Below are 27,109 nucleotides of genomic sequence, written 5' to 3' on the forward strand. Positions count from 1 at the left end.
CTTGTCAGTGGTGGCACAGCGTCAAGGCCTTGATGTTGAGAGGGGACACAACCAGGCAGATGACCCAAACTAATGAGAGATATTCCACGGCATTGACGATAAAAAAGGGAAAAGGAGGTTTATGAGGATTGGTCAGCTTTTCCTTGGGAATGGGCTGGTCATCTGTCTCCCTGGGGGAGGTGGTGAACTCTGAGGTCATGTAGAAGGGCAGTGTGAAGGTCTCCTGCTCTGAAACCATCTATATGGACACTGAGAAGGTCTCCTGCCCTGAGGCCAAGTGCACAGGTGCTGAGACAATCATCTCCTGGTTTGAGGTCACACAATCACTGGTGAATAAACCAGGGACTCCGCTCTGAACTATAATCATTATTCTTGTGGTCAAGGACAGACAGTGGACTCTTGCCCTGAGAAGGGGCAGAGGCAGAAATGACCTGGTTCCTATCCCTGATCGAGCTGGGAGATGCGGGCAACAGTTTTGTCCATCAGGCAGGTGAAGACACTTGTTCCCTGGTGGCTCCCATGCTGGGATGGTGGGGCTTACAGGCTGGAACTAGAAGGCAGGGAAGCCCAGCAGCTGGGATCCATTGCTAGGGACTGTGGGGTTGATGGGTCAAAGAGGGGCAGCTACCCACAGCCTCTGGAGGTGGCTCTTTACTGAGCATGAAGGCAAAGTATCTTCTCAAGGAAGATCCTGTAACCCAGCGTGGGAAGTGGTCCACCAGAGTGGAAGGTACCTGGTACCTGAGGGGATTCATGGTGGTCTGCAGTGACGCAGACAATAATCGGGCCCCCAAAGATCAGGATGGCATGCAGTGCCACGGTCTCTATGGCAGATGTTTGTGCAGAGCACAGTGATGTGCGCTAAGAACCTGGCCGTGGTGGACTGGGCAGACATTGAGGCGCCAACTGTCCATGAACTGGTCTGCCAGCTCCAGCAATTCAAGGAGAAAAGTCCTGTCACATAGATGTCCAAGAGCCATGTCCCTGGACAACATCAACGCAAAGACCAAGTAGACCAGGTGGCTAACATTGGAATGGCTCAGGTAGACCCAGAGTGGGAACATCATCGTGAGCTGTTCACAGCTCTGTGGGACACTGGGGGAAGAGACACTATGGACCGGTGGGCTCACGATGGAAGGGTGGACCTGACTACTGCAGCCATCGCACAGGATGTTCATCAATGTTAATGCACCAGAATCAAGCGAGTGAAGCCTCTCAGGTATAAAGGATGGTGGCTACGGTATCATGAGGGGGAGGCCAGCAGATTAATTACATCACACCAATGCCAGCAGCACACCCTTCCCATGGTGGTGGTGATAACTGGAGGGCGAGCAGGACATGGCTTTGGCGCCTGAGATCCCAGAGTCGGGCCAGGCCCCCACAACCCAGCCGGCTTCACTCTGAAGCAATTCTGCTTTATTCCATACAAATTTCTGTCTCAACATGGGCAGAGCAGCCCCCCCGGCCACCCCATTGCTGCCCCCATCCCTGCACCCCTATTTCAGCCCCCCATTGTTGCAGCCCCTTCCCCCACCCCAGCTCCGGGGTGCCCCAATACATCCTGGGTACAAACAGAAGGATTTATTTCAAACGCTGCGTCCCATGGCCAGCCCTGCTGGTTACCAGTGGCACCCGGTGGAACCCGCTGGCCCCCGTGGTCACCATCACGCAGCAGGGACGTGGCAGCTGGGTGCCTGGCTGGGCGCCTGCACTCCCCCATCACGGCTCTCACGGACAACTGGAGGGTGAGCGCATGGCTTCCGCGCCTGAAACCCCACAGCTGGGCTCGGCGGCTCTCTGCGACCCTGCCGGCTCCTCTGCAAAGCAAATCTGCTTTATTTCGTACAAATCTCTGTCCCAACAGAAGCAGCCCTCTTCTGCCCAGCTGCTGGAGCAGGAGCCGTTTGCTGCTCCCCAGAGCCCATCCCCGGTGTCTCTGGCCGCCCTATGCCAGGAGAACGCTGCAGCAGGCGGCTGTAGAGTCCGTGGCGGCTCCGCAGCTCGGCGGGTGTCCCCATCTCAACCACGGTGCCACGTTCCAGCACCACGACGCGGTCGGCCAATTCCAGCATCCGCGGGCAGTGGGTGATGAGCAGCACCGTCCGGGCTTCCCCGCCCTGCACCCACTGCTGCAGCTATGGGAGATGCCAGCACCCATCAGCACCCGCCGTGGGGCCGGGACCCCCCACCCCGGCACTTCCCGCAGCTTACCACTGCCTTGCCCTCCACATCCAAAGCGCTGGTGGCTTCATCGAGGATGAGGATGGTTGGTCGCCGCACCAGGGCCCGGGCAATGGCGATGCGCTGCTTCTCCCCCGCTGAGAGCTGCCCCCCTCTCTCCCCCACGTCTGCGGGGCAAAAGGCCGGGGGGTGAGTGAGACCAGGGCACCTGGGTCCCCTCCCCGCAGCCCCCCCGGCACTCACCGGTGTAGAAACCCCGGTCCAGCGCCAAGATGAAGTCCAGGGCACCGGCGGCAGTGGCAGCCGCCCTCACCTCCTCTTCCTTGCAGTTCTCCAACCCGAACGTGATGTTGTCCCAGATGGTGCCAGAAAAAAGCACGGGCTCCTGCCCCACCAACGCCACCTGCCCCCAGGCACAGGCTGAGCCCGGGCACCGCTCAGTGCGGTTGTGCTGCCCGCCTGCCTGCCTGCTGCTGCCCTCACCTTGCGGTGCAGGTAGCGGTGCTCGTAGTCCCGCAGCGGAACCCCGTCCAGCAGCACCTCCCCAGCCCCGGGCTCGTAGAATCGCTCCAGCAGCGCCGCGCAGGTGCTTTTCCCGCTGCCGTTGAGTCCCGCCAGTGCCGTCACCTCACCGGGGCGCAGCTCGAAGGAGACATCCTTTGGAGGGCAGGGGGGGCAGGATGCAGCGGTGGGTGCTCAGGGACACCCCTGTCCCCTCCTTGGGGACCCCCCCGCCCACCTCGGCCCTACCTGCAGGACGAGGTGCTCAGGGCGCGTGCGATAGGCGAAAGAGACGTGCTGGAAGGCGACGTGGCCCTGCAGCGTGGTGGGTGCCCACGTGCCCCCGGTGTCCCCGGTGGGTTCCCGGTCCAGGTATTCAAAGACCTTGCGGCCGGCTGCCGCTTTGCTGAGCAAGTCGCCGTGGCCGAAGACCAGCGCCTGCACAGGACAGAGGCGCTGGCACCGGGGACGGGGACAGACAGACACGGTGAGGGGGACATGCATCGCATGGTCTCACCTGCACGTGGTGGCCGATTTTAGCCTGGTAGAGGAGGAAGGTGACGAGGCTGCCGGTGGTGATGGTCCCCTCGCAGAGCTGCTGGTGCCCGTAGTAGAGCACCATCATCTGCATGGCCAGCTGCAGCGCCTGCAGGGATGGGGGTCAGCGGGTGCAGGGGACAGGGGTGCCCAGACACCAGGGTCCTTCCTGCGCCTGCCTCACCCGCTGGACAAGGGTGAAGAGTGCTTGCTCCACGTCCATCTGGTCCTTCAGCGCCAGCATCTTGGCCACTGCCTGGCTGTGGCGGCGCTCCTCCTCCTCCTCCCCAGCGAAGGTCCGCACTGTTTCGATGGAGGAGACGGCCTCCTGCACCACCGCTGCCGTGTTGGCCGTGGCGTCCAGCGTGGCTCGCTGCAGCATCTAGGTGGGGGCGGACAGATTCAGCTCTGGCAGGGTGGCAGCAGGACATCCCCACTGGCCTGGCCCTGCCCATCCCTTCCCCAACAACCCCAAACCTCTGTTCCCACACCCCACTGTCCCATCCCTGCCAACCCCATCCTGTCCCCACTGACCCCCCGTCCCTACCAGCACGTCCCCATCCCACCATCCCATCCTCACCATCCCCTCCAGCCTCCACTGCCCTCATCCCATCCCCAATGTCCCATCCTGTATCTCCATCCCATCCCCCCTCACCACCACACCATCCTGTCCCCACTGTCCCATCCCATCCCCATCTCACCCCACTGTCCCATCCCATCCCCATCTCACCCCACTGTCCCATCCTATCCTATCCCCACCACCTCATCCCTCGTGGTCCCCATCCCACCATCCCATCCCCACCATCCCATCCTGTCCCCATCCCACTGTCCCATCCCATCCCACCATTCCCATTTCCACCATCGCATCCCCCTGGTCCCTGTCCCACCATCCAATTCCCACTGCCTCATCCCATCCCCACTGCCCTGTCCCATTCCCACCATCCCATCTCCCTGGTCCCCATCCTGCCATCCCATCCCCACCATCCCCATCGCCACCTCTCATCTCCCTGGTCTTCATCCCACCAGCCCATTCCCACCTTCCCATCCCATCCCCACCGTCGCATCCCCCTGGTGTCCATCCTGTCCCCATTCCATCCCCACTGTCACCTGGTACCGGGCGTCGTAGACCTTGCGCGCAGTGATGATGAGGGGCACCTCCAGCAGCGCCAGCAGCGCCAGGCGGGGCGACAGCCCCACCATGAAACCACCCAACCCCAACGTTATCCCCAAGCTCCGCAACGCCACGTTGGTGCTGCTCGGCACCGCACGGCACAGCAAGGGCACGTCGTTGGCCAACCGGGCAGACAGCTCGGCTGAGGGAACAGTGAGGGGTCAGTGGTGGGGTTGGGGGTCCTGGGGAGTTGGGGGGGAGGATGGGGACCCGCCCTACCTGCTGGTGTCTCCTGGAAGAAGTCCAGATCCTGGCGCACCAGGCGGGAGAAAAGCCGGTGGCAGGTGCTCAGTTTGAGCCGGGCTTGCGCCAGCATGAAGAGACCCCCACGGCAGCCGGCAAACAGCGAGCTGGGGGGAGACAGACATAGGGACCCCCCCGTCAGCCCAGCCCTGGAGGACAGACGGATGGACAAGAGAGACACAGGGACCCCCACCTGCCCAAATCAGCGGCGAGGACCAGGCAGACGGCGAAGGCGGTGGGTCCGTCCCCGTGCCGGATGGCGTCCAGGGCTTGTCCGGTGCAGTACGGCCCCGCGGTCTCACCTGGAAGGAAACCAGGCAGGGGGGTCAGCAAGGGGAGGCAGCAACACCGGGACCCCCACCCCACATCCGCCATTACTCACCCAGCGCGGCCAACGCCAGGAAGAAGAAGGCGCCACCGAGCACGGGCCACTCAGTCCACGCCAGCGCCAGCAGCTGCCCCACAGCCGCCGGCAACTTGGTGCCCACATCCCCGCTGGGCGACGGCGCGGCCCAAGCCAGCAGCGCCGCGGCAGTCGCGCCATGGGTCAACGCCAACCAAGCCGGAGCAGCCGTAGCCAGCAGCGCCGGCGTGGCACCGTACGGCACCAGGAGGGTCCGGAGGGCGAGGAAGGCGGCGGGGGTGAGGCTGAGCACTACGGCAGCTCCCCGGGGACCACCCGGCGCCAGCAGCCGTTCAGCTGCGGTAAACGCCAGCAGTCGCAGTCCGGCTTCCAGCCAGGCGGCTACTGGGCCCAAGTGGGCCAGTGCCGGGGCCAGCCGGGCCAGCGCCGCCAGCACCACCAGGTCAATCAGGAGCAGGAGGCAGGCCAGGCAGGCGGCAGGGAGCAGCGCCATGGCCGAGGTGCTCACCAGTCAACACCAGTGCTCCCAGTGCGACTGCCCTGGACGGCGCTCAGCACCCTAGGGAATTCACCAGTCAACACCAGTGCTCCCAGTTCAGCCCCCCAGTAACCCCAGCCTGCACCCCAAGACCCCACCCGGCACCCTGCAGCACTCACCAGTGCTCCCAGTACAGCGCCCCCCCCAGTAACCCCAGTCCCACCAGTTCCTCCCAGTACGATCCCGCCGCGCTGCCTTTTACTTTCACTTTCGCTACCCCGCCCCCTCCGCCCTTCACCTCGCCCCGCCCCTCCAGCGCTTTGCTCCGCCCCCTCCACCCCTCGCCCCGCCCACCTCCCTACGGCACCTACCTTCGCCCTATGCGCGCCCCACCCCTCCCACCCCATGCCCCGCCCCTCCCGCCCTATGCCCCGCCCCTCCCGCCCTATGCCCCGCCCCTCCCGCCCCATGCCCCGCCCCCGAGCCCTCCCCTCTGCCTCACCCCTCCCCACTCCCGCCCCACGCGCCACTCCAAACTGCTAGAGCTCGATCTGCCCGGCAACTGATGACGACAACGCCTCCACCAATGAGCGTCGCCCGCCCGGCTTTTGCCCCTCCCTGCCCTCCCATCCCCCAGGAAACCCCCCCCCCCGAGCAGGGACACGGGGGATGGGGACCCCCGGGGATCCCCCCCGATGGTTCCCGGTGCCCTGTGCCCCCCCCGGTGATACCCGGTGCCTGGAGGGACCCCCCCCCCCGGTGATGCCCGGTACCTGGAGGGACCCCCCCGGTGATGCCCGGTGCCTGGAGGGACCCCCCCCCCGGTGATGCCCGGTGCCTGGAGGGACCCCCGCGGTGATGCCCTGTACCCCCCCCCCCCACCCCCCGCCGGTTCCCGGTTCTCGGGGCTGGGACATGCGCGGCCGATGCAGTTCCCGCCCCCGCGCTGGGTTTCACTTTCCGAGAAACGGCGGCGGGACCGAGAGCAGGACCAGGACCGGGACCGGGACCGGGACCGCACCGGGGACACCGGCACCGGGAGCACATCGGGGCTGGGACCGGGAGCACCCCGGGAGGAGGACAGGGGCACCCCGGGACCGGACCGGGAACACCCCGGGAGGAGGACAGGGGCACCCCGGGACTGGACCGGAGCACCTCGGGACCGGAGCGGACGCACCGAGCAGGACGCTGACACACCGGGACCGGGCCGGGCCAGACGATGGGGGCGTCCCCCGCCCGCCGCCTCCTGTCGCTGCTGAGCCCCGAGCGCCGGCGCTGCGCGGTGGTGGCGGCGCTGATGGCGGCCTCGGTGCTCGGTACCGGAGGGGGAGTTGGGGGGGGGCATCGGCGGGCATGAGGAGGGGGGGGGGAGGCACCCAGTTTGGGGTGGGGGGGAGCAGAGCGGGGGGGTGCTCTGAGCTTCGGGGGGGGGCAGCACCCAGTTTAGGGGGGCAGCACCCAGGGGGATGGGGCGGGGGGAGGATGCAGCACCAGGCCCTTGAGGTCACACTGTGGGGTCCCCCCCACCCTGGGGGGGGTGACATAGAGCCGGGGGGGGGGGGTCCCGTTGTCCTGATGCCATGTGTGTCCCCCTGGCAGGGGAGGTGGCCGTTCCCTACTTCACGGGACGCATCACCGACTGGGTGGCCAGCAAGGATGAGGTGGTGGCCAACTGGCCGATGGCGCTGCTGGGGCTCGGCAGGTAGGATGGCGTCACCGGGGATGTCACATGGGGCGGGGGGGGGGGGGGGGTCACACGCGTGTCCCCATGCTAAGCCACCCTGGTGCCACTGCGACAGTGCCGTCACCGAATTCACCTGTGATGTCACCTACACGGGGACGTTGAGCCGGGCGTTGGGACGTCTCCAACGTCGTGTCTTCTCTGCCATCCTGCGACGGGATGTCACCTCCCTGCATTTGATGGGGACCGGGGCGGTGACGGCACGGGTGACGGGGGACGTGGAGGCCACCCACGCGGCAGTGGCCGAGGCGCTCAGCCTCTTGCTGTGGTACCTGGCACGGGGCATTTTTCTCCTGGTCACCATGACTTGGTTGTCACTCCACCTGGCCTTTGTCACCCTCCTGTCACTGCCCATCCTCCTGCTGCTGCCCCGGGGCGTCGGCAAGATCCAGCAGGTACTGGGGTGGGGGGGACACGGGTCCCTTGTCCTCTGCCTGTGCCCACCATCTCCTCCTCATGCCCACCATCCCTTCCTTGTGCCCACTGTCCCCTCCATGTGCCCCTTGTCATCATCCCATGCCCACTGTTCTCGATGTCCCCTCCCTGCTCTCCCTGTCCCCTCCTCTCTGCCCGCCGGCCCTGAGGTGACACCACTGTCCCCAGGGGCTGTCACGGCGGGTGCAGGAGGCGCTGGCAGATGCCACCAAGGTGGCGGTGGAGACCTTCCAGGCTATGGCCACCGTCCGCAGCTTCGCCCATGAAGCCGGGGCAGCCGAGCGGTACCACCAGCGCCTGCGCCACGTCTATCGGCTGGAGGGGAAGGAGGCAGCCACCTACGCCGCCACCCTTTGGGCCAGCGGGGTATGGGGACAGGGGACACGGGGACACTGGGGCTGGGGGATGTGAGGATGCGGTGGCAGGGTGGTGGGGGGTGTGATGGTATGGGGGTGACAGGACATGGGGATGCGGTGGCATGGGGATGAGGGACATGGGGGTACGGTGGCATGGAGACAGGGGACGTGGAGATGGGGTGGCATGGGGACAGGGGACATGGGGACAGGGGACATGGGGACGTGGTGGCATGGGGCTGGGGGTCATGGATGCAGTGGTACGTGGCTAAGGGACGTGATGGTGTGGGGGTTAGGGGACACAGGGACATGGTAGCATGGTGCTGGGGGACATGATAACATGGGGACATCAGGACACAGGGGGGATGACGGCACAGGGGCTCTGGGGCACAGGGGCTTGGTGACATGGGGGATGTGACATCTGGGACATGGGGGTAACATGATGGAATGGGGGAGGTGACAGAGCAAGGCTGGGACCTTGGTGGCCACGGCGAGAAGGGTGACAGAGACCCCCCCAGTGGTGTCGCCCAGCAGTGACCTCCCTGTGGTGTCCCCAGTTCTCAGCACTGGCCCTGAAGCTGGGGCTCCTCTGCTACGGGGGACGGCTGGTGGCTGCGGGGACCATCACCGCCGGGGACCTTCTCACCTTCCTCATCTACCAGATGCAGTTCACCGAGGCTGTGGAGGTGAGACCGAGGGGACGCTGTGTCCCCAGCGTCCTCCCCACTGTGTCCCCAAGCCCATTCCCCGTGTCCCCGTGCCATCCCCGCTGTGTCCCTGTGCCAGTCCTAGTGTGTCCCCATGGCCACCCATGTCCCCATGCCCTCCCCACCACGTCCCTGTGTCCCCTGCTGTGTCCCCGTATCCTCCCTGCCATGTCCCCATGCTGGTCCCACCATGTCCCTGTGCTCTCCCATGTACCTCCACCATGTTCCTGTGTCCTCCACATCCCCCACACTCTCCCTGCTGTGTCCCCATGCCTGTTCCCCATGTCCCCATCTCCTCTTGGACGCATCCCTGTCCTCTGTGTCCCCATGCCTGTTCCCCACGTCCCCTCGTTCTCCCCACCATGTCCCCTCTGTGTTCTCAGGTCCTCCCCTCCATGTCTCCATGCCCTACTATGCCCCCATGGCCTCCCTGCCATGTCCCTGTGTCCCCTGTCGTGTCCCCATATCCTTCCTTCCAGGTCCCCATGCTGGTCCCACCATGTCCCCATGTCCCCACACCCTCCCAGCCATGTCCCCATGCCCATTCCCCATGTCCCCATGTCCTCCTGGATGCATCCCTCTCCCAGTCACCTGTGCCCCTATATCCTCATGCCCGTTCCCCATGTCCCCACACCCTCCTGGGGATGTCCCCACTGTGTCCCCAGGTCCTGCTCCGCTATTACCCCCACATGACCAAGGCCGTGGGCTCCTCAGAGAAGATCTTTGAGTTCCTGGACCAGGAGGAGCAGATGACACCCACGGGGACACTGGTGCCTGATGTCCTGCAGGGCCACCTCCAGCTTGAGGATGTCTGGTTCTCCTACCCCGAGCAGCAAGAGCCCGTCCTCAAGGTGGGCACAGGGACAGGGCAGGGGATGCGGAGACATGATGGGAGGATGTGGTGGGGAGAGCATGGGGACATGGACATGGTGGGGAGGGTGTGGAGACATGGTGGGAGTACAGAAGAACATGGTGGGGACATGGCAGGTGGACATGGGGACATAGACGTGGTGGGGAGTGTGTGGGGACACGATGAGGGAACATGGGGACGTGGTGGGGGGACATGGCATGAGGACCATGGGTGGTGGGGAGGATGTGGGGACACAGAAGGACAGGGTGAGGACATGGCAGAGGGACATGGGGACATAGCAGGGAGGGCATGGGGACACGGATGTGGTGGGGGGCCACGGGAACACGGTGGGGACATGGCAGGGAGGGCATGGGGAGGGCTGGGGACATTGTGGGAGGGGGCACGAGGGTGTCACCTCTGTCCCCCCCCCCAGGGTGTGTCCCTGGAGCTGCGCCCCGGGGAAGTGCTGGCGGTGGTGGCCCCCCCAGGGGCGGGGAAGAGCACCCTGGTGTCCCTGGTCCTGTGCCTGCGCCCGCCGGGGGCCGGGCGGGTGCTGCTGGACGGTCACCCCCTCCCTGACTACCAGCACGCCTACCTGCGCTGCCAGGTGCTGCCACCACCCCATCACACGATGTCCCCACTGGTCCCCACTCCCACCCCCGTGTCACCAGCCACCCCCAACGGGTCCCCACTCCCACCCCCGTGTCACCAGCCATCCTCACCATGATCTTGCCAGCACCCCATGTCACCAGACATCCCCAACGCATCCCCAGACATCCCTGCCACATCCACAGGCCACTTCTACCATGCCCCCACCACTTCTACCACCATGTCCCTGCCATGTCCCCAGCCACCCCCACCATGTCACCAACGCATCCCTGCTGTGTCCCCAGCCATCCCTGCCATGTCCCTAGTTGTGTCCCCACCATATCCCCATCCCTGCCACGTCCCTGCCGCGTCACCGCTGCATCCCTGCTGCATCCTCGACTGTCCTGTCCATGTCCTTGCCAAGTCCCCTGCTATGTCCCCTGCAGCGTCCCCATCCATCCCCACCATCTCCTTGCCACGTCTCCACCATGTCCCCAGCCATGTCCGAACCATCTCCCCATCACATCCCCAGCCACATCCCTACCACGTACCCCCCACTTCCACACCATGTCCCCCCACATCCCCACCGTGTCCCCAGCCATTTCCTCCACCACAGGTGGCCGCTGTCCCCCAGGAGCCGGTGCTCTTCTCCCGCTCACTCCACGCCAACATCGCCTACGGGCCGGAGAGCTGGAGCCGGGCGCAGGTGACAGTGGCAGCCACCCGTGCGGGTGCCCACACCTTTATCACCCGCCTGCCCCGGGGCTATGACACAGGTAGGAGGTGCCCCCTGCCCCTGCTGTCCCCGTGTCCCCATGTCCCCACACTGACCCCCCGTCTCGCGCAGAGGTGGGCGAGCTGGGGGGGCAGCTCTCCGGGGGACAGCGGCAGGGGGTGGCCATCGCTCGTGCCCTGGTGAGGGACCCTCGTGTCCTAGTCCTCGATGAGCCCACCAGTGCCCTGGATGCCGAGAGCCAGCTGCAGGTGGGAAGTGACACCCGTATCCCCTCGTTCCCCCTGTCCAGCAGCACCCCACTCCCTGGGGGTCCCCCTGGGTCTCCTCTTTCCATCATCTCCTGGGTCCCTGGTCCCCATGTCCTCTTGGTCCCCAATCTCAGTGTCCCTGGGTCCCTGGCCCCTGTGTTCCCATAGTCCCCACTTCCAATGTACCCTCTGTCCCTGGTCCCTGTGTCCCCTTGGTCCCTGGTGCCTGAATTGCCTTGGCCCTCAGTCCTGGTATCCCCTGGTGTCCCCACGTCCCCTGGGTCCTTCTCCCAGCATCCCCCCCGCCCCGGTCCCTGGTCCACATGTCCTCTTGGTCTCAACTCCCAGTGTTCCCTAGGTCCCTCCGTCCAATGTCCCCTGGGTCCCTGGTCCCCGTGTTCTCTGGATCCTCACTCCCCATGTGCCCTTGGTCCCCATGTCCCCTGGGTCCTTGGTCCCCATGTCCCCTGGGTCCTCGCTCCCTACGTCCTCTGTGTCCCCACACCCGGGGGGTCCCCACTGACGATGTCACCCGCCGCAGGTGGAGCAGGAGATCTTCAGAGCCAGCAGGACCAGGCGAGCAGTGCTGCTGGTGACGGGGCAGGTGGCCCTGGCCATGCGGGCACAGCGGGTGGCCGTGCTGGAGGGGGGACGACTGCATGAACTGGGGTCCCCGAGGGAGCTCCTGCGCCCTGGCAGCCACTACTGGCACCTGCTGCAGGGTGGGGGACAAGGGGGGAGAAGGGGGGATGGGGACACAGGAAAAGAGGGTGAGGGACAGCAGGAGTTGGGGCTGGGGACACCAGATGCCAGGATGGGGACACCAAGGGATGGGGACCCTGGGGACAGGGATGATGTCACTGAGAACAGGGACAGGGACACCAAGAGATGGGATGGGGACACCACATACCAGGATGGGGACACCAGGAGCACGGATGGGGACACCAGGAGCATGGATGGGGACACCGAAAGCTGTGACAAGGAACCGTGAGAGCTGTGATGGGGGAGTGCAGGCGCCCAGCCAGGCACGCTGCCACGTCCCTGCTGCGTGATGGTGACCACGGGGGCCAGCGGGTTCCACCGGGTGCCACTGGTAACCAGCAGGGCTGGCCACAGGACACAGAGTTTGAAATAAATCCTTCTGTTTGTACCCAGGATGTATTGGGGCACCCCGGAGCTGGGGTGGGGGAAGGGGCTTCAGGGATGGGGGGCTGAAATAGGGGTGCAGGGATGGGGGCAGCAATGGGGTGGCCAGGGGGGCTGCTCTGCCCACATTGAGACAGAAATTTGTATGGAATAAAGCAGAATTGCTTCAGAGAGAAGCCGGCTGGGTCATGGGGGCCTGGCCTGGCTACAGGGTCTCAGGTGCTGAAGCCATGCGATTGCCCTTTGGTTGTCTCCACCAGGTCAGGTCCACCCCTCCATCACGAGCCCACCCATTCATAGTGTCTTTTCCCCCAGTGTCCCATGGGCCCACAGAGCTGTGAACAGCTCACAATGACGTTCTCACTCCAGGTCTACCCAAGCCGCTCCAATTTTAGCCACTGGGTCTACATGGTCCTTGTGTTGACGTTCTCCAGTGACACAGCTCTTGAATATCTATGTCACAGAGCTCTGCCCAGGCAGCAAGGTCCTGAGGGGTTTACCTCTGCGACCATCGCTGTAGCCACCCCCGCAGGGCACTGGCCACCCTCAACGAGTCAGTACAGAGTACTGGCCACGTTTCTCAGACAGCAATCTCTGGGTCCAGCTGTCTGGCTTTGACTTCTGCAGCTTCCCCCTCAAGGAAGAAAGACGGAGAAAGGCTTTTTACCAAGGGCTGTAGTGACAGGACAGGGGCCGTGGTTTGAAAATGAAAGAGGGGAGACTGAGATCTCCTTGTAGGCCCACAGCCCAGGGAAGTGCTCTAGGTCTCTGTCAAAATGGGGGGCACTCGCCTCAGAGCTAAAGCCAGTGTTCCTGCAGAGAACATCTCCCCTGAGATGCATCCAACCAGATGAAAGTGGTAAGGAAGGAGACTTCAAGCCAGGCGGTAGGTTGCAGGGAGTGCCCAGACCCCTCTCCTGGTGAAAAGGTCTGTACCTGCACGAGGTGTGCACAGGTTGATGACCTGTTGCGTCAGGGTTCCGAGTTGCAGGAAACAGTGAAAAGGCTGTGCAGTGTTAGAGGGGCCGAGACGGAGATCGATGGGTGGTTCCATAACCAAGTACCTGTAGTGGGCACCGCTGAGAATGAGGCACCTTGGACCCTGCTGACCCACAAAAGCAGGACTCCGCTTCAGTCTCCACCCTCCAGCTTCACAACCAAAACCAGCTATGAAGCTTTAACAGCTATAGACACCCAGGAGCAAGGTGTGCAAGGAGAAACTGTACCAGCAGCACACAGTGGGGACCGTGAAAAGAAACGACGAGTGCTCGTAGTGGGTGATTCTCTGCTAAGGGGCACCGAGGCGTCCATCTGCCGACCTGACAGGGAGTCACGAGAGGTACGCTGCCTTCCGGGAGCCAAGATCCGAGAGGTTGCTGAGAGGGTGCCACAACTTGTCAAGAGGACACACTACTATCCACTGCTCTCTTTCATGGGCCATGAATGACACTGCAAGCCAGAACCTGGGTAGAATCAAGGAGGACTATAAAGCCCTGGGGGTGCAAGTGACAAACATCGGTGCCCGAGTTACCTTTTCATCCCTCCTACCAGTTGGGGGAAAGGGGGCAGCCAGAACTAGGCGGATAATGCATATCAACTCCTGGCTATGTGGCTGGTGCCATCACGAGGCTTTTGGTTTTTACGACAATGGGACATTCTTGGATGACTCTAACCTGTTTGAGAGGTGTGGGATCCAGCTGCCTAGAAGAGGCAAGGGAATCTTTGGCAGCAGGCTGGCCAACTTGGTGAAGCGGGCTTTAAACTGAAGGACCCAGGGAATGGGGTCCAACGCGGCAATGCTCGTGGCATTGCATCCAACTGGGGAATAAGCCAGGCCAACCAGAGCGGCAACAAATGTTCCTTAGCTGCCTCCAGAAAGAGAAAGAGGTTCTGACAACCAGAAAGCCAACCACCTCACAGATGTGTATGGCTATGGTGGACCCTCTTGCACCCCTCCAGGGAAACCTCTACGCTCAGTTACCTCTCTGAAACGCCTGTACACCAATGCACGCAGCATGGGGAATAAACAGCAAGAACTAGAGGTCTGTGTGCAGTCGTAGGGCCATGATCTCGTTGCAATGACAGAGACATGGTGGGATAGCTCACGTGACTGGCATGCTCTCACGGATGGCCATGTACTTCTCAGGAAAGGCAGGCCAGCAAGGTCGGGTGGTGGAGTTGCTCTTCATGTGAGAGAACAACTGGAATGTATCGAGCTCCCCATAGGGGTGGATGAAGAACGAGTCGAGAGCTTATGGGTAAGAAGTAAGGGGCAGGCTACTATAGGTGACACTGTTGTGGGTGCTTACTACAGGCCACCTGATCAGGATGAGGAAGTCAATGAGGCCTTCTGCAGACAGCTGGAAGTAGCCTCACAATGACAGGCCCTGGTCCTCATGGGAGACTTCAGCCACCCTGATATTTGCTGGAAAGGCAAGATGGCCAGGCACGCACAGTCCAGGAGGTTCCTGCAGAGCATTGATGATAATTTTTTAACATAGGTGGTGAAGGAGCCCATGAGGAGAGGGGTGCTGCTGGACCTTGTACTAACAAACAAAGAAGCACTGGTTGCATTTTCTGAAATAAGAAAGGAGTTAACATTTAGACTGTGTATTCATTATTGCTTATTGCTTGAGAATAAGGTAACTTGGGATTTGAGAACAGGAGGACCGTCCTTGGAACCTTCAAATGTATTTAATTAGAATGAAGTATACTTAGATAAGATGTAGTAAAGGCATCTTGAACAGAGGAACACTTGTTAACAAGGAGATGTACATCCTTGAAAGTCAAAAGTCAGCGAAATTCCTCTAATTGGTGTCCTTTGAGTGAACTGTCTCATTATAATACAAAAACCACACCTTCACCACTGAAAACACCCCCTCCCCAGATAAAGACCCCTAGTCACTGAACATGGGTAGTGAATTTAGAAGGTACTGTGTCTTTAAATCGAAGAAGCAAAGAGTTAACCAATTGTCATTTAGAAGGTGTGAACAGTAGGCAGAACTAACACCCTGGACTGTATAAATATACAATGGAACTGTAACTGGTGTGCGAGTTTTGTGGGAAACTACCTAGGAGCCATCTTTGGGCAAATATGGAATAAACAATATCTCATCTCTGTATGTAAGATTGGCTTATTGCACACTGGGCTAACGAACCCAATTTAAAGGCACAACAGTTGGGGATGTGAAGGCGGGGGGCAGCCTTGGCTGCAGTGACCATGAGATGGTTGAATTCAGGTTCCTGCGTGGAAGAAGCAGGGTAATGAGTGGGAAACCCTGGTTTTGAGGAGAGCTAACTTTGGCCTCTTCAAAGACCTGCTTGGCAGAATCCCATGGGTTAGGGCTCTAGAAGGTAGAGGGGCCCAAGAGAGCTGGTCAATATTCAAGCACCTCTTCCTCATATTTTATGAGAAAACTCATAATGCTATAGCGGATAGGCTTACCAAGTTCCATAGTTTTGTAAGGTGGCTTCTCCCATGGCTAGGGGTAAGTGAACTAGAAAAAACTATAGTGAACATTTTGGCGGTAATAGAAAACATTGAGAACAAAACCATCGATGCAATACAGGCCTTGCAAATTGAAATAACTAGTCGGTCGAAAGAAGTCATTCAAAACCAAATGGCCCTTGATTTATTATCACAAGGTGGTGTTTGTGCAACCATAAATATAAGCTGTTGTATGTACGTAGACCAAAGCGGTAGAATCTCCACAGATTTAGATGAAATCCGTAGACAAAGCAAAGTATTTCATAAAATAACTAAAGACAATACCTCATGGGGTTTTGAAGAAATTTGGCACAAGTTACCTTCCTGGGTACCTAATTTGACCTGGCTCCGGCAGCTATTTGTTTTTGTCCTGCTTATAGGACTGATGATAATCCTTACTTGTATATTAATACAACGTGCATTTTGGTGTAGCAGGTGAACTTCAGGAGAATATGAGAACTGGAAATGAAATAAAATAAGGCATGCAGTAGAGTCAGGGAAATACTTTAAGAGAACGCTGCAAAAACCAGAATATATTATAGGCCTTCTTGAGAAAGAATTGGCAATTTAGCAAAAAGGGGAGAATGAAAAAGGGAAACTAATTAGCGTAGAACAATTTTAAAACAGAATATATAACTTGGCAACACTTGAGTCAGGCCCCACAAACTCAGGCTTCACCTGTCTCATGCTGCAGTACAAAAGAAAACAATCAGTAAAATAGTTGGAATGCAGAAACAGGATAAGAGAAGCCGTAAATTAGGGAACCGTCCTTGGGTATAAACTAGAAAAAGACACAAAGTTTGAGGCACCCTGATAAAGGGGGCCCAATATGCCAACAAGCCTGGGACCATCTGGGCAGGACGGATAACAAGGTTGCTGAGCTTGCAAAACGGAGATCATGAAGAAGAGGTCACCCAACTGTGTACACTGAAGAAGAGGAGAAGAGGAAGATTTGAGGAGAATGACCCCTGACGACCACCTGAGAAAGAAACTGCACAGGCGTATCAGGACATCAGCATAGATTCAGGAGTTCCCGGAATAATAATGAATATGTATTAAATTTATTTGAAACCTGATGAATATGTAACTTTTTTGTAATATAAATTACATACAATTTGTTTCTCGTCGAGACACATGTTTGTGGACATATCCTGGTGCAACTCCTAGCGCTGCAATAAAGGATAACTGCTTAATAGTCACATTGGCTATTGAGTGAATTTTTTTAATTCACCCTTCTGCAGACACTGCCCGCTCTCCTCTCCTCCATCCCACAGCAGCACATGTCCCTCTCGGCCCTGCCCAAGCCCACCCTGCCCAGGCACAGCACCATGGCCTTCAATAAAGCTTTGGGGGTGACCATGGAGTCTGGCCGTGCTGGTTCCTGGGGGCTTTTTGTCCTAATTCCTGCCTGCCTGGGAAGGGCATTTGCAGACTGATTTTTCAGTCCCCGGGGGGGTTTGCAGGGCCTTCTTCTGACCACCCTAAGCCCTGGTGCTCCCAGACCCCCCTGGATCTACGTCTAGGCTCCCAGGCAGCTCTGGGGTAGATGGGGCTTGCCCTCATCACCGTCCCTAGATCTCTGTATGGCCCCCGGGCCCCTGTACCCATACCATGCTCTGGGTACAGCCCCTTGCACCCCCCTGCACCCCTTCTCTTGGAGATGAGCTGCCCCTGCATGGGGATGGGAGGGTGGGGACAGCGGGGGACACGTCCTCCCCTGGCATCTGAGGTCCCCGAGGGGACAGGGCAAAGGCACAGGGCACAGCTGGCATGTCCTGACATTTGAAGGCCCCCAACACCATCTTTCCTCCATGGGCTGCAGGGGGACAGCCTGCCTCACCATGGTCTTCACCACAGGCTGCAGGGGGATCTCTGCTCCGGTGCCTGCAGCACCTCCTGCCCCTCCTTCTGCACTGACCTTGGTGTCTGCAGAGTTTCTCATATCTTCTCACTCCTCTCCCTGGCTGCAAAAGCTGCTGCTTTTTTTTTTTTTTTTTCTCCTTCTTATCTCTTTTGTCCCAGAGGTGCTGCCACCGTTGATGATTGCCTTGGCCTTGGCCAGCAGCGGGTCCGTCTTGGAGCCGGCTGGCATTGGCTCTGTCAGACACAGGGGAAGCTTCTGGCAGCTTCTCACAGGAGCCACCTCTCTAGCCCCCCTGCTACCAAAACCTTGCCACGCAAACCCTGAACATCACCCCACAGACAGGAATTCTGCACCTGAAAGCGAGCAGCCTGGTGCGTCCCGCAGATCCTGCCCACCTGGTGAGTGACTTTTCTTTCTGCAGGGGATTTAGAATATTTCCTTTCCTTTAGAGTCTTGTCAGGGATTTGGAATAAATGCTGGTGAGGGGGAGTGGGGCAGAGCAGGGTTCTGCACTGGGGAGCCATGTGTGGTCCCGTCCTGCCCTGGAGCAAGAGTTTGTTCCGCCGTCAGGGTGCTGGTGCAGGTGGTTTGGTGGGATTTCCAGAGACTCTTTGAGGGCAGATGCAGCCTTTCTTCCCCATCCCGTCTCCAGTGGCTGTAACCCCCCCATCCCCCTCCCTCTCCCTCCCTTCCCCTCCCTCTTCTCCAGCTCTGGACGCAGATGTGGCTCCCCGTGAGCCCCGGGGGCCTCCTCAGTTCTTTGGTGACTCTGCACGTCCTGCGGCTGGGATCAGGTAGGGATCCTGCAGGGCTGGCAGGGGGGTTTGCCGTCTCTGGGTGGCAGCTGTGGGGCAGGGGAGGTGCCGTGGGGAGCCCAGCCCAGACCTGGACCCCGCATGGGTTTGGCTTTCCCTTGGGCTCTTTCTGCAATACGTCGTTTGACCTGGGGGCACCTTCGGTCCCATCCTGCAGCGCTCCCCTCAGACATTTCTGGCTTGCACCAGGGCTGGCTGGGGTGGAGGTCGGTTTCTGGAGCAGCTTCCCGCTCCCAGGAAACCTCCTTCCCCTTCCAGTCCTCCCACTCCCTCTCCAGTTTCTCCACTGTCTCAGGACCACGGGGAGGGCAAAGCAATGCCCATGGGATGGAGCGTGCACCGAGGTCATGCCAAGCTCGCCCCTTGCCATGCAATGCCCTTAAATTAACATAGGCACAATCTCCGTGTCTCTGTGTCCTTCTCCATTAACAAGCTGACTTCACAGTGGTGGGACGAGACCGCCCTCTCCGTGTGACTGTGGGGTGGTACGTCGTGCTGCCATGTCACTTGTCTCCCCGTGCGGATGCTCGGAGCTTGGACATCAGGTGGATTCGACGTCACGTCTCTGAAACGGTGCACCACTACCGAAATGGAGAGGAGCTGTACAGGGAGCAGATGGAGGAATATGTTGGGAGGACAGAGCTGGTCAGAGATGGTCTCTCCCGTGGACGCCTGGACTTACGAATCTGGGGGTTGAGACCCTCTGATGATGGTCAGTACGTCTGCACTGTGACAGATGGTGCCTCTTCTGGAGAAGCTACGGTGGATGTGGAGGTGGCAGGTTTGTGTCCGGTGCGGTGTTTGCAGGGGCTGGTGCGGGTGTCCCTGGGTTTGTGTGTCCCTCCCAGAGCTCTGTCCCATCCTCAGGTGTGTGGATGAGGTGCCGCAGGAGAGGAGGCGTTGAAAGAGGTGGGGTGCGAGGGGGCTGTTGCCTGCAGTGCCTGCCCAGGAGGGAGCACGCAGGTGGTGCTGGAGGTGGTTTTGGGGCAGAGCCGCATGGCTGCGGTGGCTTTGCTGGGTGTACACGGTGTCTGTGAAGGGTGTCCTGGTGATGTTGTGAAGGCCCTGGGGACAAGGTGCTGAGCAGGCCTTGGCCTGAGAGCTGGGGCTGCAGCCAAGCCAAGGCTGGGACCTGACGCTGTTAGGTCTGGAGTTGGGAAGAGATCTCTTCCTGGCTCTGAGCAGCTGGATCTTTGCTTTGGCTTTGCCCTTTGTGCCGTAGGAGACCTGGCACGTTGTCTGGAAGCGTTGGGGCTTCTTGAACAAAGACGGGTGGATGCTGATGCTGCCTTGAGGCACTGAAGCTCAGCAGCTGGGTCTTGCTCTGCCGGGCTGTTTAGTGGGAGATCTGGGGTCGTTTGCCATCAATGCTCTGCAATTCCTGCACAAGTTGGGGTGGTTTTGGTGGCTGGTCCTGCAGCCCTGGTAGGACCTGTGATGTGTCTGCTATCAGATTTGGTCATAGAATCATATGGAATCACAGAATGGTTTGGGTTTGAAGGGACCTTAAAGAGCATCTAGTTCCAACCCCCCTGCTGCAGGCAGGGACACCCTCCACTAGACCACGTTGCCCAAAAGCCTCATCCAACCTGGTCTTAAACACTTCCAGGGATGGGGCATCCACAACCTCTCTGGGCAACCTGTTCCAGGGCCTCACCACTCTAACAGTAAAGAATTTCTTTCTAACATCTCATCTAAATCGACCCTCCTTCAGCTTGAACCCATTCCCCCTTGTCCTGTCACCACGCTCCCTGATGAACAGTCCCTCCCCATCTTTCCTGTAGGCCCCTTCAGGTACTGGAAGGCCGCAATTAGATCTCCCCAGAGCCTTCTCTTCTCGATGCTGAACAACCCCAACTCTCTCAGCCTGTCCTCATAGCAGAGGTGCTCCAGCCTTAGGATCAACTTCGTGGCCTCCTCTGGACTCACTCCAACAGCCCAATGTCTCTCCTGTACTGGGGCCCCCAGAGCTGGACGCAGTACTGCAGGTGGGGTCTCACCAGAGCAGAGGGGCAGGATCACCTCCCTCAACCTGCTGGTCACACCTCTTTTGATGCAGCCCAGGACACGGTTGGCTTTCTGGGCTGCAAGCGCACACTGCTGGCTCATGTTGAGCTTCTCATCAGTCAATACCCCCAAGTCCTTCTCCTCAGGGCTGCTTTCAATCCATTCCTTGCCCAGCCTATAGTCGTGCTTGGGATTGCGCCGACCTACGTGCAGGACCTTGCACTTGGCCTTGTTGAACTTCATGCGGTTTGCACAGGCCCACCTCTCCAGCCTGTCCAGGTCCCTCTGGATGGCATCCCTTCCCTCCAGCATGTTGACCACACCACACAGCTTGGTGTCGTCGGCAAACTTGCTGAGGGTGCACTCGATCCCACTGTCCCTGTCAGCAACAAATATGTTGAACAGCGCCAGTCCCGGTACTGACCCTGAGGAACGCCACTCGTCACCGTTCTCCCCTTGGACATTGAGCCGTTGACCACAACTCTTTGAGTGCGACCATCCAGCCAATTCCTTATCCACCGAGTGGTCAATCCATCAAAGCTGTGTCTCTCCAATTTAGAGACAAGGGTGTCATGCAGGACAGTGTCAAATGCTTTCCACAATTCCAGGTAGATGAGGTCAGTCACTCTCCCTTGCTCACCAACACTGTAACCCTATCTCATCAAATCCCATGGACTTGTGCACTTTCAGGTTCCTTAGATATTCTCGAACCTGATCTCCTACAGTGGGCGGTTCTTCATTCTCCCAGTCCCTGCCTTTGCCTTCTGTGACCTGGGCAGTGTGGCTCAAGCATTTGCCAGTGAAGACTGAGGCAAAGAAGTTGTTGAGTACCCTCAGCCTTCTCCATATCCTGGATAACCAGGTCACCCATTTCATTCTAGAGGGGACCCACGTTTCCCTCGTCCTCCATTTCTCACTAACATATCTATAGAACCTTTTCTTGTTGTCTTTAACATTCCTGGCCAGACTAATTTCTACCAGGGCTTTGGCTTTCCTAACCTGATACCTGGCTGCTCAGGCAGTTTATCTAAATTTCTCCCAGGCTACCTGCCCTTGCTTCCACCCTCTGGAGGCTTCCTTTTTGCGTTTGAGTTTGCCCAGGAGCTCCTTGTTCATCCATGGTGGCCTCTTGGTGTTTTCACTTAACTTCCTCTTTGTTGGGATGCATCGCTCCTGAGCTTGGAGGAGGTGATCCCTGAATACCAACCAGCTTTCTTGGGCCCCTCTTCCCCCCAGGGCTCTGTCCCATGGTATTCTACCAAGCAGGTCCCTGAAGAGGCCAAAATTCACGCTCCTGAAGTCCAGGGCAGTGAGTTTGCTGTGTGCTCTCCTTGCTGCCCTGAGGCTCTTGAACTCCACCATTTCGCAGTCACTGCAGCCAAGGCTGCCCTTGAGCTTCACATCCCCTACCAGGCCCTCCTTGTTGCTGAGAACAAGGTCCAGCATGGCACCTCTCCTCGTTGGCTCCTCTGTCACTTGGAGGAGAAAGTTGTCATCAACACATTCCAGGAACTTCCTGGATTGCTTGCACTCTGCTGCCTTGTCCCTCCAACAGATGTCGGGGTGGTTGAAGTCCCCCATAAGAACCAGGGCTTGTAAGCATGAGGCTGCTCCTATCTGCTTATAGTTGGCTTCATCTGCTCGGCCTCCCTGGTCAGGTGTCCTGTAGCAGACCCCCGCTATGATGTCCCCTGCCCCAGTGCTCCCTTTAATCCTGACCCATAGGCTCTCCGTCAGCTCCTCATCCATCCCCAGGTGGAGCTCCGTACACTCCAGCTGGTCATTGATGTAGAGCGCAATGCTCCCTCATCGTCTGCCCTGCCTGTACCCTTCCATCCCAACACTCCAGTCACAGGAGCTATCCCACCATGTCTCTGTAATGCCAATAAGGTCATAGCCTTGCAGGCGTGCACACGTCTCCAGCTCCTCTTGTTTGTTCCCCATGCTCTGTGCGTTTGCGTAGAGGCATTTCAGTTGTGCCCCCGATGAGGCTGACTTATTGGCTGGGGTGGCTGGAATTCTTTTGATGTATCTTCCCAGTGTTACCTGGGTTGGTTCCTGTTGCATCTGGAGTCCCTGGCTCATCTTCTCTAGGCTTTGAGCATGCTGTAGTGCGTCCAGCACGTCTCTGAGCAGTAGGCTGAGAGCCCTCACCAGCACCCCGTCCCTCCAACATGTTGGACATGTCGTCCCACAACATGTCGCTGGCAAGCCTGATGTTATCCCCCTCCCCCTTCGAGCCTAGTTTAAAGCTCTGTCGATGAGCCCCCCTGGTTCCTGGGCAAAGATGCTCTACCGCCTTTGAGAGAGATGAATCCCATCAGGGTGCATCAGGCCTGGTGCCGTGTAGGCTGTCCCATTGTCAAAGAACCCAAAGTTGTGGCGCTGACACCAGTCACAGAGCCATTCGTTTATGGACTGTGTTCACCTGTTCCACCCACCGTTGCTGCCCTCAACTGGAAGGAGGGAGGAGAATATTACCTGCACTCCCAAATCCTTCAGTGACTGACCCAAGATACTGAAGTCCCTTTTCATCAGTCATCGCCTTTGAGTTGAGTCCATCCCTGACTGACCCCAACCACGGGCTCTTCCCCAGCCACAGGCTCTGTCCCTCAGCTCTCCCTGGAGGCTTACGAGGACGGAGGCATCCGGGTGGTGTGTCGATCGGCCGGCTGGTACCCACAACCGGAGGTGCTGTGGAAAGATCCCAACGGGCAGCGTCTCCCCTCCATCTCCCAGAGACATTCCTCGGATGAGAGGGGCCTGTTTGACATAGAAGGCATCATCGTTGTGACCGGTAACAGACATGGGAAATGGTCCTGCGTGGTCAGGAACAGCCACCTCAACCAGCAGCAGGAGACGTCCCTGCACATCTCAGGTGCAACGATGGCAGCCAGACCCTGTGGCACTGGCAGCAGGGCTGGGGTTTGCTGCGTTGCTTTGAGCAGCTTTGATCTGGGGTTCCCAGTGCAAGGTGTGGGGTGTGGGGGCACGGGAGGGCTGGGCACCTTCACAGCAGTTTTAGCGCACCAGAGAACCGGAGCCTCGTGCACTTCAGGTGAGCATTGGTATGTGCAGGGCAGAGAGAGGACTATGTCCCCTTGAGGCCAGGGCTCCCAGGACAAGGGGCTGTGAGCTAGAGCTTTGGGGCGTTTGTCTTTTTGTTCTTCTGCTCAAAGACGGGACTCTAAAACCATCCCTTTTCCTGACGATGGTTTTGTTTCTCAGCTCCCTTTTTCCACATTGCCCGTCCCTGGATGGTTGGTGTAGGTGTGCTCCTCGTGCTTTCACTTGTGTTCCTTGGCCTCGGTGCTTATCTGTGGAGAAGGAAAGGTAAGTGGTGTCAGAAGAATGTTTTGCCTTCACCAAAAAGCTCTTTGGGCAAAGGAAGGAAGGGCACAAGGACACGGCGGGATGTGGGCAGGAGGACAGGGAGCATGGCTAGAGGGTCTGGCTGGTGGGAAGGTGCAAGAGACCCTCTTGAGATGTTGCCAGGGATGAAGCCAGCTGCTGTCCTGACCCCCTCTTCCTCTGGCTTTGCTTTTCAGGGCTGCAGTCCAGAGAGCTGGGTGAGTCCTTCTGGCCCCTTCCACCAGCAAAACCTGCTGGCAAAGGAGCCCCCCTGGGAGGGACTTGGGTTTGGATGGCTCCTGAAGTTACGGCTGAACTGCAGAGTGCCTGGGTGGGCTGATGGGGGGATGGGTAGGCAGGGATCCATTCCCTGGGGTCTGGGGTTTTTTTGCACTCCCCAAAGAGAAGGAGTTGAGGGTCAGCCCAAACTCTGTCTGCTCCTGTGGGAGCAACCATGGGATGAGAAGCTGTCCCCTCTGATCACTTATTGCTTTTGGTTTTGCTTTCCAGAGGAACGAGATGCATTACTGGGTGAGTCTCTATGAGCTCCATCACAACATGCAGTCCTGTCCTGGGTGTTCTGTGCTCAGACCTTTCCTTCCTTGCCCATCCTCTCCATCCCTGCATCCCCGGGCTCTAGGAAAGCCCAAGGCGATGTGCCTGGGAGAGTGGGAAGCTCAGGTAGACCAGGTCAGGGTTATTCCCTCTCCCCCACCACTCTCCTTGGCCACCAGCCATTGGATGTGACCCTACTGGCAGGGAGGCATTCCCAGGAGCAAGGTGGTCTTTTCCCACTCCCCACAAAGAAGCAATCTGAGGTCTGCCACAGCTCTGCCTGCTGTTGTGGGAACAGCCTTAGGATGACAGGCTGTCCCCCCTGATCATTTAATGCTTTTGGTTTTGCTTTCCAGAGAAAAGAGTTGCAGGACTGAAGGGTGAGTGTCTGTGAGCTCCGGCACAGCATGGGGTACGGTCCTGGGCTTTCTGTACTCAGCCCTTTCCCTCCTTGCCCGTCCTCTCCAGCCCTGCATCCCCTGGCTCTGGGAAAGCCCAAGGCGATGTGCCTGGCAGGGTGGGCAGCTCGGGGACACCAGCCCACGCCTGGACCCTCGCCCCTGCCCAGACCTGCTGGGCACCGGCTGGGGGATGTGACCAGCTCTTGTCTCTCCTTGTAGCCTGCAGAAAGTTTCTGCTTCCCCATCATCCAGGTAATCCCGTATTTTAGTGCCATTCTGGGTGGTTCTCCTCCCTCTCCTTGTGTGCAAGGGGCAGCTGGGCTGGGCAGTGCACGGGACTGGCCGTGCCTGGGTGTGTTTGGGGACTCAGACCCCCCAGACCAGGGCACGAGCCTGTTCTCCACCCCCTTTTCTTGCCTTTCCAAGCCATTGTGAGGGCCATCCCTGGGGCCAAGAGGAGCCCTCTCCCACCCCCTGACAGCCCGTGCACTGCCCAGACCCAGCCACTGCCTCCCCACCCTGCTCCTCCCTGCTGGGGCTGCAGCCCCACCGGTGCCTGTTCCCAGGGGACCCAGCTGGGCCGTGGCCGTGCTGGGGCCGGCCCCGTGATGGGCATCTCTCGGAGGAAGGAGATGCCCCGTGTGGTGCCCCGCGGGGCAGAGCCTGGCCCCAGGGGGCTCAAACCCTGCCCAGGACGCAGCTCTGCCCCTGAGGCTCTGCCTCCTCCTGTCCCCTGCAGACGTGGTGACCCTGGATCCAAACTCGGCTCATCCTGAACTTCTCCTGTCAGCAGATGGGAGAAGTGTGAGATGGGGAAGAGCACGGCAGGACCTGCCCGACACCCCGGAGAGATTTACATATTGGTGCTGTGTGCTGGGCCAGGAGGGGTTCAGGGAGGGGAGGCACTGCTGGGGGGTGGAGGTGAAGGGGGAGCTGGGAGGTGATGCCTGGTGGGCTGTGGGGGTGGCCAGGGACTCTGTGGACAGGAAGGGGTATATGAACCTGAGCCCTGAAGGAGGGATCTGGGCGGTGCAGAACTGGAAAGGGTGTTTTGTGTCTCTCACCTCTCCTCACACCTCCCTGTCCCCCATCCCCATCCCCAGGAGATTCTGGGTCTGTCTGGACTGCATGCAGGGGGAGGTGACTTTCATTGATGCCGACAGCGGGGTCGAGATCTTCACTTTCCCATCAGCCTCGTTCAATGGAGAGATCATCCGCCCCTGGTTTTTGCTGGAAAAGGAGGAAAATGAGCTGTGCCTGAGGGACAGCACCTCCTAGACCCTCTGCCCCCTTCCATCCCCACCACAGCCCTGGACAGCCCCTGCCCTGCTGCAGACACTGCCCGCTCTCCTCTCCTCCATCCCGCAGCAGCACATGTCCCTCTCGGCCCTGCCCAAGCCCACCCTGCCCAGGCACAGCACCGTGGCCTTCAATAAAGCTTTGCGGGTGACCATGGAGTCTGGCCGTGCTGGTTCCTGGGGGCTTTTTGTCCTGATTCCTGCCTGCCCGGGAAGGCCATTTGCAGCCAGCGCAGTCGGAGCAGTGCTTGGAGCAGGAGCCTGGGGGCAGCTCCCTGCAGGATGAGCACGGGGAGTGGGGTCGGAGGCGGGGGGCACTCAGAACTCAGGCACCCCCTTCTCTTCCTTCTGGGCACCCCCAAACTTTGCCAGCACCCCGTGTCCCCAGGATGCCCCTGCTCTCTCAGCATCCTTCTCCACCACACAATCCTGTTGGGAGCAAGACTGAGTTGTCTTTCCCTAATCCCCTTCCTCGCTGGGCACTCGGGACAGGCGGCTGCGGCTCGTTGCTGCTTCTGGGGATGGGGCTGATATTGCGCAAAAGCATCTTGGTAACCGAGTGGCTTTAGGTGCAGCAGCAGAGGAACCTTCTGAGTGGAGAAAGAATTTCCCAACCTGGGGCTCTTTTAAAGTGATATTTAGCAATATTGATGGCTGTGGCTGCTGCTGCTCTGGGGTTTGGTGCTGCAGTGGGGACTGTGGGATCAGATAGGTGGGATGGGATGGGGTGAGGTGGGAAGGTGTTGGGAGCGGGGGACGGGGGCGACCGAGCCCGGCAGGGCACGGGAAAGGGCAGGGGATACGCAGGAAGGGGCTGGGGGTGCGGGAAACAAGAACCAAGCTGAGCCTGGGCAGCCAGTACCGATGCCGGAGCCGCTCCTGGTGATGCCGCCGCCAGCAGCGCTGCGCAGGTAACGGCAGGAGGATGGCCAGGGCTGGGGACGGGACCCCCCGCTGCACTCACATGGGGGGAGTCTGCGGGACCTCCTTCTACCCCCACCACCCCCATGCCCTTCTGCCCTTTCCAGACCCCCCGGGAGCTGGGTCTGGGC

General features: G+C 59.6%; 3 protein-coding genes across 4 annotated transcripts; 2 read left to right on the plus strand and 1 right to left on the minus strand.

Moving 5' to 3' along the window:
• Positions 1–1,818: 1,818 nt before the first annotated feature.
• Positions 1,819–5,736, minus strand: TAP2 (transporter 2, ATP binding cassette subfamily B member). 2 transcript variants are annotated; one of them, XM_075738464.1, is made up of 12 exons: positions 5,699–5,736; positions 5,016–5,556; positions 4,827–4,935; positions 4,610–4,740; positions 4,327–4,532; positions 3,404–3,601; positions 3,200–3,328; positions 2,932–3,120; positions 2,665–2,838; positions 2,425–2,584; positions 2,212–2,348; positions 1,819–2,135 (listed from the first exon to the last, which is right to left on the minus strand). In XM_075738464.1, exons 2-12 carry the CDS (start codon positions 5,488–5,490, stop codon positions 1,836–1,838), a joined length of 2,208 nt encoding a protein of 735 aa, XP_075594579.1. In that variant the 5' UTR covers positions 5,491–5,556; positions 5,699–5,736; the 3' UTR covers positions 1,819–1,835. The 2 variants fall into 2 exon arrangements, with proteins under 2 accessions (XP_075594579.1, XP_075594578.1); XM_075738463.1 differs by lacking the exon at positions 5,699–5,736 and having other exon boundaries at positions 5,016–5,659.
• Positions 5,737–6,083: 347 nt separating this feature from the next.
• TAP1 (transporter 1, ATP binding cassette subfamily B member) lies at positions 6,084–12,283 on the plus strand. Its single transcript, XM_075738465.1, has 11 exons — positions 6,084–6,187; positions 6,255–6,791; positions 7,075–7,177; positions 7,275–7,611; positions 7,820–8,017; positions 8,562–8,690; positions 9,377–9,562; positions 9,995–10,168; positions 10,766–10,925; positions 10,997–11,133; positions 11,675–12,283. Exons 2-11 carry the CDS (start codon positions 6,695–6,697, stop codon positions 12,122–12,124), a joined length of 1,971 nt encoding a protein of 656 aa, XP_075594580.1. The 5' UTR covers positions 6,084–6,187; positions 6,255–6,694; the 3' UTR covers positions 12,125–12,283.
• Positions 12,284–18,027: 5,744 nt separating this feature from the next.
• LOC142598954 (butyrophilin subfamily 1 member A1-like) lies at positions 18,028–26,216 on the plus strand. Its single transcript, XM_075738466.1, has 10 exons — positions 18,028–18,109; positions 18,340–18,424; positions 18,879–19,226; positions 23,049–23,330; positions 23,681–23,785; positions 24,001–24,021; positions 24,314–24,334; positions 24,715–24,738; positions 24,979–25,011; positions 25,499–26,216. Exons 1-10 carry the CDS (start codon positions 18,104–18,106, stop codon positions 26,035–26,037), a joined length of 1,464 nt encoding a protein of 487 aa, XP_075594581.1. The 5' UTR covers positions 18,028–18,103; the 3' UTR covers positions 26,038–26,216.
• Positions 26,217–27,109: the final 893 nt, after the last annotated feature.

This window comes from Balearica regulorum, chromosome 32, assembly GCF_011004875.1.
Source record: "Balearica regulorum gibbericeps isolate bBalReg1 chromosome 32, bBalReg1.pri, whole genome shotgun sequence".
Classification (NCBI taxonomy): Eukaryota; Metazoa; Chordata; class Aves; order Gruiformes; family Gruidae; genus Balearica; species Balearica regulorum.